The sequence below is a fragment of the Pyrgilauda ruficollis genome, unplaced genomic scaffold (assembly GCF_017590135.1).
Source record: "Pyrgilauda ruficollis isolate IOZ18807 unplaced genomic scaffold, ASM1759013v1 scaffold1, whole genome shotgun sequence".
Lineage (NCBI taxonomy): Eukaryota > Metazoa > Chordata > Aves > Passeriformes > Passeridae > Pyrgilauda > Pyrgilauda ruficollis.
This window is the reverse complement of record NW_024508100.1, coordinates 22,751,324-22,761,955: the sequence shown is the minus strand read 5'-3', so window position 1 is coordinate 22,761,955 and position 10,632 is coordinate 22,751,324. Positions and strand designations below refer to the sequence as shown.

The 10,632-nt window shown below is 40.8% G+C and overlaps 1 protein-coding gene across 1 annotated transcript in view; it reads right to left on the bottom strand.

The window, feature by feature from the left end:
- Positions 1-853: 853 nt before the first annotated feature.
- CRACD (capping protein inhibiting regulator of actin dynamics) overlaps positions 854-10,632 on the bottom strand; it is a 35,919-nt gene continuing 26,140 nt past the window's right edge. Inside the window, exons 6-10 of the mRNA XM_041481862.1 lie at positions 9,272-9,961; positions 6,506-9,020; positions 5,313-5,503; positions 4,093-4,258; positions 854-1,271 (exon numbers count right to left, since the gene is read on the bottom strand). Coding sequence (XP_041337796.1) covers positions 1,111-1,271; positions 4,093-4,258; positions 5,313-5,503; positions 6,506-9,020; positions 9,272-9,961 — 3,723 coding nt within the window. The 3' untranslated portion in view covers positions 854-1,110. The remainder of the gene's footprint in view (positions 1,272-4,092; positions 4,259-5,312; positions 5,504-6,505; positions 9,021-9,271; positions 9,962-10,632) is intronic.

The following is a 10,632-nucleotide window of genomic DNA, read 5'->3' as shown; positions in this document are numbered from 1 at the left end:
GGGGTGGACATTTCTGTTTTATTTATGTGAAGTAATAAAGAGTTCAACTGCCACACCAGATACCTGAGATGGAGTAAGTAAACTTCTTTTTGAAGTGTTCTGGCTATATTGGTCAAAGTACAGGAAGTTATCTGAACTGCCTGAAGTTGCATGTGGAGTAAAATCAGGAAGAATGCAGAGTTAAAACTCCTAAAACTCTCACTGACTTACCTCTCAGTTCTCAGTTAACTTCAGTTCTGCCAGTCCTATTCCTGTGGAACTTCCTGAGACAAATTCTACAGGAATTTGCGTTTGCACAGGAACAGTTTAATTCCAGTCTATTGATTTCAAGTTGTAATCCACAATCACTGTCTCTATGCAGCATAAATATGGCCAAGCACAAACAGTGATGCACTTAAATGACTAGCAGAAACAATGAATCCCTGACTTCTTTCTGAGAACTTAATGACATTTGTTTAAAAATTGTGGCTTTTTAAGTAGGATTAATTGTTTTCTTCTTAGAAGCTGAGGGCATATAGATGTAGTGTATTAATCCTCTGATGAAAGAATTACCTCAGCATTTGGATGGTACCATCACTTATCATTTGCATGTGGAACAGTGTATCCTGAAGCTCTTCCTTAGGGAAAAAGCTTTAAAATAGCAGGCAGAACTGGCAGCTCATACAGTTTAACATGTTTAAATAAATTATGACTTAAGAGAAGGAAACATGCATCTTTCCTTAATTTCAACAATGAAGTTCTGAATGAGATCTCAAACACAGAGATCTAAAATTCCAGAACTGAATACCAATGGAATTTAAGAAGCATCTGAACTCTTATTCTGTTCTGACCCTTATTATGATACCTGCTAAAATTTACATCCACTATCTGAGCACTCGTAAGTTTTTGAGAGAGTCCGGCTGTGAGATTTTTGCCATGACCTCCTTTAGCTATTTGTCAAAGCAATGAATATATGACTTGAGTAGACTTTACAGTAAGCTAGAGCAAAATGGTAATCAGTTCAGCTTTCAGTCCTTCCAATACATGCATTTTCAGTTTTGTCATGTGTAAAAAGCAGAATAAATAAAAGACAGCAATTAATAGTCAGCAATAGAGATGTAACTTTACAGTTTACTTGATGATCTGTGGACAGTCACTCCAGGCTTTTGCTTTCCTCTTGGCTAGTGCAAGCCAGGCTGGTTCTGTTGACACTGGGTTAGCATCAGGTGTAGAGAATCTCTTGGCCACCTCCTTTGTCACTGGGGTTGATGGAACAGAATCTGAAATTTCCACTTTTTTATGGGATAGGGAAAGGGAAAAAAAAAAACACATTAGTTGAATCCTGTGCTTTGTTGCAGGATTCTAGAGCTTTCACTTTTATGTGAAGATATTCTAACACTAGATATTTATTTCCAACATTTTCAGCTGTATTTGCAAAATAATCAAGTTAGGAGGAGCTGAGTTTCCTTTTTCAGAGGCGATGCCGAGTAATCTAACACAAAAACAGGGACAAAATTTTCAGTCCTTGTGACATCTGAAGAAAACATTTCCAATTTGCTAGTCATCCTCTTTAAATAAACTATTTTAATTACATCTGCACCATAGCAAACAATGGGAAACAAAGCTAGAGGTTTTTGTCTCTGTGGTAATGCAGCTGCTGCACACGTGTAAACCAAATGTATTCAGTAGTATTTAGATTCCCTCTTCAGAGAAGAAGGTGATCCTATAGCTTCCTGCCTCAATGAACCCTGCCGAAAAGACTGTCCTGAAAAAGAAATCTTCTTTCCCACTGGCTCTCTGGCACATGTTCTTCCAAGTAGTATAAGACAAACAGCTGTCTTCATAAGAAAATGTGTTTAATAAACAAATTATTTCTAAGAAGCAACTTCACAGAGCAGAACCACGGAAGTATTGTAGAGGTCAAATAGAAAAATAAATTCTGAGACAGTGAATGCCCTTGAAGGTAATCTGAATAGAAGTCCTATCTGAAACATATGGAGGAACTCTAAAAATCTTAGATACAAAATAACTTCTCACTCGTTACCTCCTCCCCGCTCCTCCCCCCCCCTTCACTTACACATTTTCTTTTTTATGAGACAATTTTTTTTTTTGTTAAATGTTCAGATTCCCAATTACTTTTAGTTGCATTTTATTTTGAGGTTTTGAATGTGTATAAAAGCTTTAAAGCTGTGTAGAAGCTTTAGAATTGTATGGATGCAAAAAAAAGTTCTCTTTTTAGTGCATCTTTAATCATGTATCTTTATCTGCAAGTAAATTAACAGTAGCAGCAGCAATTTCTGTAGATGGGCACTTTGAAAAGGTAATTATTTTAAATACTATGGTAATTTATGCTATTTTAAAGGTCCCACACTCTTATCACTTCCTGTTGTATATGACACAGCTGCAATTTTGAAATATACCACCGTCAAATTGGGTGGTTTTTAATTTCCTTAGAGGAGGACTCAGCAGACTTCCATTCTAAACATAACCTAGGCTGGTCTTTTGTCTTAAATGCTCTTCTAACTGCGGGAAGCCCAAATCATTCTTATTACCCACAAATACTTGTATATATGTGTAGTTGCCAAAGGCTGCCTGGCTCCAAACATAGTCAGCAATCACAGGGAAATCCAGTCACTGTTTCTTAAGGGACAACAGAGTTCTGTGCTTTCACTTTACGTATTTGAAGATTGGTAATTCCACCTCAATTCCCTTCTGAACTGTCACTCTAGTGCAGACAGAATGGCCTTGCATAATTGGGGTTTGGCCCTTTGATCTAATTTGGCATCATCTATTGTGATGGAGTTTGATTTCTGCTAGAACTGACCATGTACAGCATAACAAAACCATGCTGAGTCTTTGGGGGTAGGGCTGCAATAGAGCCCCTTTAGAGTTTGACATGAATTCTGCAATGCATTAATATTCTGGGCAATTTATGTAAAATCTTAGAATGGTTTGGGTTGGAAAGGACCTTTAAAGGTCATTTGACCAACCCAGGATGTTCCAAAAGTTCTCAGGGACATCTGCTCTGGTGTGCAGCTGCAATGTGAAGATCCAGCTGCTGAATCAACTGCACATAGGCAGGTGTAGGGGTTTTTCAGTTTGGGACAGTCTGCAATGCAGGAGTAGCACTGGTTTAGCCTTTAACAAACCAGTTGAGTCACCTCATTGCTTTCAATAGTTGCATTTCACTGTTCTTGCTTAGAGTGATACTGAATAGATGCAGCTGATACGTGAATTTACTTTCAAAAATACTTTTTACTTGCACAGCTTTTAAAAAGGTTTCTTCAACACCTATTTACTCCAAGACCTTTTCCCTAGGAATACTGTTAGCTGGAGAAATATATGCAAGTCTGTATTTCAGCAATCACCTCATGCCACCACAAATATTATGCCCTTTGGGGAAGTATTTATTTTAATTTGCCTGCCTTTTGAATATGAAATAGTTTCAGCTTAACTGAAGTGACAGATAAAGCAGTAGGTTCTGGTTCCAACCTACCATGCCAAATATTTAACTGGGAGGGAGAAATCCTAGATGCAAAGTAACAGACTACCTTCAACTGAATTGATTATCTTTTGCATTTTTCAAATGAGGATACTTCTTTCTAATATTGGGGGGTGAATATTTGTCCTTGAGGTGTGAGGGAGGTGTGAGAACTTGGTCCATTTCCTGCACAAATATACTTTGTGGAAGTTAAATATCATCCCCTGTCTGTGCCATCCCCCAGCCTAAAGGCAAAACAGTACTGCAGTTGCAATTTAGGGTAAATCAGATCCCTCTAATGTGCATTAGTCATGTTCCAAAAATACTGCTGGATATGGCTTGGGGAGACAGCCTAATTTAGTTAACTTGAACTGGGGCAATTCTAAGGAATTGCAGCAGTGCAGCCTTAATAACCTGGTAAAGACTGGTAAAAGTATGTTAAAATTATGTATTTCCATCAAAACGGCCAGCACCTGAGATGGGAATAGCTGTGTTATTCTATGGAATGCATTTGTAATTCTAGCAGTAGTGTATGAGGGAAAGGAAACCCCCTCATTCGCTTTCTCAAAAACATGCAATACCATTTCTGAAGTGCATTATTCCTAGAGTGAATCTGAATCTCTCAACTGTACCTGTCACAGAAGTTGGAAGGGTGTTCGACTTCTTTAGATGCTCCCTTCTTTCTAGTCTTGACACAGCAGTCTCAATTTTCTTCTCTCCTTCTTGAGTTGTAGACTTCTGCAGTGTGCTTGTTTTGCTGCTGCTGCTTTTGTTATCTGACTGATTACTTACAGCAGCCTAGAACAGAGAAGGAAAACTGCTAAATGAGAAAGTCTGTCATGTAATGGCTAAAGTTAGAGATGACACACTTGATGCTTTCATTCATCACCTGTCCTTTCATTAACCTTCCTTTTTAGCAAAGATTTGTAACACTGATACTTCTAAAACCAACAGTTATTAAAGACTATAAAAACCCACCACAAAGTTTAATTAGTCATGTTGTCATTTCAGTCAAAATGCTGAAGAGTTTGAGCCAGCCCGCCCTGTTAAATACAGCACTGAAGCATAGTGTACATCTGTGGGCAACTTCACACCCACTGCTGTTTTCTTCCATCAGTTGTCTATGTCTCAGGTTATGCACGTATCCATCAAAAATTTGGTTCTCATAACAAACAGCAAAATATACTTAGTTATCCACATGCTCTGCCTTTTTGCCATCTTTGATATTTATATACAACATCACTGTTTGTGCAGTGTCACTTTGGTACTGCAAGCAGAAATGCTCCCCTTACTAATAGAAAGCCATGGAGAGTAAAAAGCTATTTGGAGAACGGGAAAGAAGTGATTGAATTCAGTGCCTGCTTTAGGCATTTGGATGTATCATGACTGTTCATTTCTTTTGTTCATCTGTATTTTACCCAAATAGTACATGCTGCAATAAAAATAAATTCTGACTTACTAATATTCACCTGTAACTGCATATTCCAGCTGTTATTCCCTAAGCATTAAAGGTTAACATCTGATGTAAGCTGTGAAAGAACCATATTGCACACAATTTTTCTGTTCCATCCCCTGCACAATAGTTCTGCTTATGACTGTCATTAACTACCACCTGATATCATCAGAGTTTACACTAAAATTGCCAAACTATTGCACCACATTTTCTCCCAGAAGTCTCAGTTTTGCAAGAGGGAACTCCAGACTCGGAATACTTTTTACTCGCTGTCATTTTAGCTTTTATGAAGTCTTACCAAACATTAAAATAAAATATTCCCACATAACAAAGTTAGCTAACAGTTATACAATTATGGTGTCAGCATTTCTAATGGGCAGGTTTCTGAAGATTGCTTACATTTTCTTTAGCCAGTTTCTCTGCTTGCTTTGCCTCTCTGGCTTGTCTTCTCTCTTCCCTCGTAGCTTGCTGCTCACGAAATCCCTTTTGCTTTTGCAGTGCTAATGTAATCCAAAGTGGTTGCGAAGTTTCCACTTTTTCCAACAATTTAGAGCCATCTACAGAGTGCCTGCTCTGAAGGACAGGCTTTTCTGAAAGAAAACATGACAAGAATTGATTGAGTAATGCACATCTCTTGTCTTGAAAAAACCTCTACAACTGCCTTGAGAAAATGCTGGAGCTAAGCCCATTGAATGCCATGTCAGTCACAGACCTTTGCAGACTGCACAACAAATCCTGAAACAGATTTTATGCCTCAGGAATAAGACCTAATTCGACACACTCACCCAGCTGTCCAAATCTATCCTTTTTTGTGTGTGTGTGTGTGAAAAAAAGAAATAAAAAATCAGCAGTTCCACTGAGATCCTGTTTTAGAAGTGTCCTGATATTTGAAAAATTCAAGAATGAAAAAAATTGGGATTTCCCGATGAAATGCTGAATTCCTGCCTTGGTTTTTTGAGTGCCCTTACTCTGAAAGGGTAATTTTCCCTCTTGTACAGAATACCATTTCAGGACACAGGGGCTTTCAACTCTCTTCTGAGGAGACATTATGGCTACTCTAATTGTTTTCATCACTGAAGACTGCCTCTGAAGCACAGACTCTTGTGCCCAGCTGTATTGCTTAAATAAAGAATTTGCCCACGATAAGGGGATCTACATATTAGTATTTTTTTAAGCTACATAGTATTTCCTTAAAAAGAGAAGCAACAGCATGTAGATTTTAAAAATTACACTATCTGCTCTGATGACACCATTATCCATGGACCACAGAGTCCATCACCTGACTCACTAGAGGCAGAGGTAATATCTCTGCCAAGGAAAAACACACACACACACACACACTACTGTTACCTCCTTGAAATTAACTTTCTTAAGTAGCTTGCACTGGTCACACTGAATTTATGGGCTTCTGAATTAAACTGTGGGCATGGGAATTCACACTCACTCAGACAACCCTAAGCAAAGTGACAGTCCTCCACAAGTAACATGCCAGGTAAAAACTATAACTTAAGACCAAATGTCTTCCTCTGGACCTCCAGTATCTCATTTTGGAAAGGTAGACAATAGCTAAATTTGCTTTGAGAAATACATACCTTTCTTCAATGGCTCAGGTTTTTTGTCATTTTTTTCTCTCCATGGAATACTTAGAGATGGGAAAAATGACTTCTTTTCTTTGATTTCTTCCTCTTCATTTTTGTAGTCATTGGATGGTGTGGGTTGGGCTGCATTTGCTCTGTCTTCTTTTCTCCAACCACCATCTGATTCAGCTTTAGCCACCCTTTGCCCCAGCATTTCAGACAGGTTGGATCTGTTCATTTTAGAGAGAGGAGATGATGGTGGGGTCTGGCTGGTTGGCTTTGGAGCTAAAGCAGGTTTCTGTGGGACCAGTGACTTGCATGCTGGTTTCTCATGAGCAGGTAGAGCACTCTGGCCCGTGGCTGGTGGGACCACTGGTGTGCCCACAGGTGTTGAAAACTCCACCACAGTAACTGAAGAGTCTTTTAAATTACCAGGGATGTTTGCTCTCCCAGTGCCAGGAGAGGTACTTTCTTGTGAAGTGAAAACAGAGGATTCTTTCTCACCTTCTGTTGAGGTGAGTGGGTCAGGCACACCATCAAAACTGTCTCCTGCACTGTATCTTTTCTTTTTCTTTTGCTCTGCCTGTTGATCATAATGAAAACGTAAAGAGTAGTTTGTCCTTCGTAACTTTATCCCAAAAGGAGAAACATTTTCTTCTCCATTTGGTGGTGGTTTGTCTGCTTTTTTTGTGCTGTTACTCTGCTGATTTTCCAGAGCATTGGGAAGTTCTGGCTGGGGTAATTCCTTCCCCATAGAATGTGGAAAACTTGGAACAAGGAATGATGGAAGATCTTTTGCAAATTTACAGCCTTCAGTGTTGTCTGTCACTTCGCTATGGGATTCCATTTTCTCTTTAGGCTTTTCAGCTAAGTTATCCTTAAAAGTGGGAACCACATCCTCCTTTGAATCAGCAGATGAGCCAGTGGTTCTCCCCACAGCCACTGTTTCATTGCCTTTTGCCACATTTACATTCTCAGCATCTGAATTGGCTTTTGAAACGTCTGAAAATTTCTGCCATGCTGGTGTTATTGAGAACTTTGCATTTGCAGAGAGGGTTTTCCTCAAGTTGCCGTGGGGAGCACCGCGTCCTCGAGGTGTCCAGTCATCACTGTGCCTGCAGGCAGTCACTCGGTCTCTCTCATTATATTTGTTGTTTTCTGCATTCTTTAGGATTCTGGAGCGGATAGAGGCCCACTCAGCCAGCACCGCCTGGTTGTTCAATGCCTCTTGTGCATGTTTCATTTTACTGCTGCTGGGTTTGGGATCCTGCTTTTTTCTCTCAGACTTCTCTGGAGAGGGAATATCCACATTTTTCCTCTCTTCTGTTAAGCCAAGTAATGATTTGCAAGCTGTGTCCTTAATCTGGTTCAAGTTCACTGCTGTGCCACACAGCTGCGCTCCAGTAACCAAAATAGCTGTGTGGGGTACACACACTGATGATGGGAGGGAATGAGAGCCCTTACTGGTAGTGTGCACCTTGCAGTCTTTGACAGATGGAGAAGAGAGTCCTGCTCCTTTGATGGGCATAACAGGACTCAGATTTACTTTCTGAAATATGATCTGTTTATCTCCAGAAGACACTTGAAATGTGAAGGGTCTGGATGCCATTTGCCTTTCATCTACCTCTTGCCACCGAAGTTCTTCCCCTATGCGTTTCTGCTCCTGAGCCTCAACTTCTTTTTTCAGTTTCTGGGCTAGTATTTCTTCTGCTGTTTTAGTCCCTTTTTCTGGCTGTTTGACTTTTTGGAAACTTGATCCTTCTTGGAGCCTCTCCTCTGCTGGATGCCTAGCAGCCCCTCCAGCAGAACACAACTGATCTTTTTCCTGTGGCTGTTCCAAGGATTTTTCTTGTTTTGGCTGAAGATTTTGTCCTTCTGTGTCTACCTTCTGCTCTTTCAGCTTGTTCCATTCATGTCCGTTTTGTTCCTTTTGCTGCTTCAGTTCATCTTGTAGAACACAGTCTGAACTTTCCATGTGCATTTGTTTTGTGAGTTTGTGTTTCCTCTGCTCTTCCCGTTTCTTTTTCTTATCTGTCACTTGCTGGGGTTGTTCTTTCTCTGTCTTTACTTTCTCCTTCAAATGCTGTCTTTGTTCCTCCTGTTCCTTCTCTTGTTTGAGGCTCTCAGGCTCTTTCTCCTGCTTTAGTTTTATTTCAACTTCTTCAAGGTCTTTCTCTTCTAGTTCTTGTTGCTGTGTTTCTTCCTTATTTTCTTTCTTGAGCTCTGTTTGTTCCTCCAGCCAGTTTCTTTCTTCTTCCTTTCGACTGTCTTTTTCAGTCCTATGTTGCTTTAATTCTTTCAGTGCTAACCTCTTCTGCTCCTCCAGCTCTTGTCTCTGTTTCTCCTCCAGATCTTTGTGCTTCTGCTCTTCCCGTTCCTGATGCTTCTCCACCTCCAACTCCTGATGTCTCTGCTCTGCCTGTTCCTGGTGCTTCTGCTCCTCCAGCTCTCGTCTCTGTTGCTCTTTCTGGTCCTGGTTCTTCTCTTCCTCCTGCTTTAGTCTCTGCTGTTCCTCCCTTTGCTGGTGTTGCTGCCCATCCAACTCTCGTCTCTGATGTTCTTCTTGTTCCTTGAGCTTCTGCACCTCCAACTCTCGTCTCTGATGTTCTTCTTGTTCCTTGAGTTTCTGCACCTCCAACTCTCGTCTCTGATGTTCTTGTTCCTTGAGCTTCTGCACCTCCACCTCTCGTCTCTGATGTTCCTCCTGTTCCTTGAGCTTCTGCACCTCCACCTCTCGTCTCTGTCTCGTCTCTGATGTTCTTGTTCCTTGAGCTTCTGCACCTCCACCTCTTGTCTCTGATGTTCCTCCTGTTCCTTGAGCTTCTGCTCCTCCAGCTCTCGTCTCTGTTGTTCCTCCTGTTCCTTGAGCTTCTGCACCTCCAGTTCTTGTCTCTGTTCCTCCTGTTCCTTGAGCTTCTTCACCTCCAGTTCTTGTCTCTGTTCCTCCTGTTCCTTGAGCTTCTGCTCCTCTAGCTCTCGTCTCTGTTGTTCCTCCACTTCCCAGTGCCTCTTCTCCTCCAGGTTTTGTCTATGTTGTTCCTCCAACTCCTTCTGCATCTGCTCTTCCAGCTCTTGCCTTTTTTCAGCCTTCACCAGTTTTCTTTCATCTTTATGGCATGTTTGCTCTTCTATTTTCAATTTCTCCTCATCAAGGAGGTATTGCCTCCTCTCTTCTTCACAGCGTCTCTTTTCCTGTTCTTTCCGCATCTCCTCAAGTTCTTGGCACCTTTTTTCTTCCGTTTCTCTTTGTTCTTCCATTTCTACAATCTGTCTTATCCTTTCAGCTTCAAGGATACCCCAGTGATCTTCAATTCTTTTTTGCTTTGTCAGCTGAAGCTGCTTCTGCTCATCTCTGTCGTGGATTAGCTTGTCTGCTGTGAAGCGTCCATTATAACCTGGGTATATGTCCTCATACAGCTGAGTTTCTAGGTCCTCTGGCTCAAATTCTGTTATTGTTAAACTTTGTGATCCCTAAAATTGGAGACAAGTTTGGAGTTACTGAACATTGCCTGTTGGCTTGTTATCCTTCACAGTGAACCAAGAGTTGAAAATGCAAAAAAAAAAAATAAATTAAACAGTGATTTAGATGAGCCAACATACCCCACCCCAATTATGGATTACATCATCATAGATCCCATGTCTCTCCCCTATTTGGATGATAGCCTTTAAAAGATAGAAAACATCCCAAGAGTGACAGCAGTATAATGCCAAATATTGAATCACCTTTTGGTGTACATTGAGACCTGCCATTTTAAATTTGCAGAAGCCCAAGGAACAGAGCATGAGTTTCACACGCCCATTCTTCTTCTGCTACTTAGAACTCCATCCTTTAAGCCTGAAATAATTAATGCCTGCTTAGGGGCATTGTTTTGCCAGTTCTTCCATGGCAAATCTGATACTTGCAGAGACAGAGCTGTTGCCTGCAGAAAAAAGCTCTGCAATGCTAGCCAGGAAAGAACACTCCTCAGGGAAACACAATTTGCTTTCTTTTCATAAATCCTGAGCCAGGATATCTTCCTCATTAGCTGTGCTGAGACTCCAGCACTATTGTAGGAACCGTGGGAACATGTATGGACAGCACAGCCAGGAATACTGCTCCATTCCATACCTGAAGAGTGTTTCCCTTTAGGAAAACAGCTCAG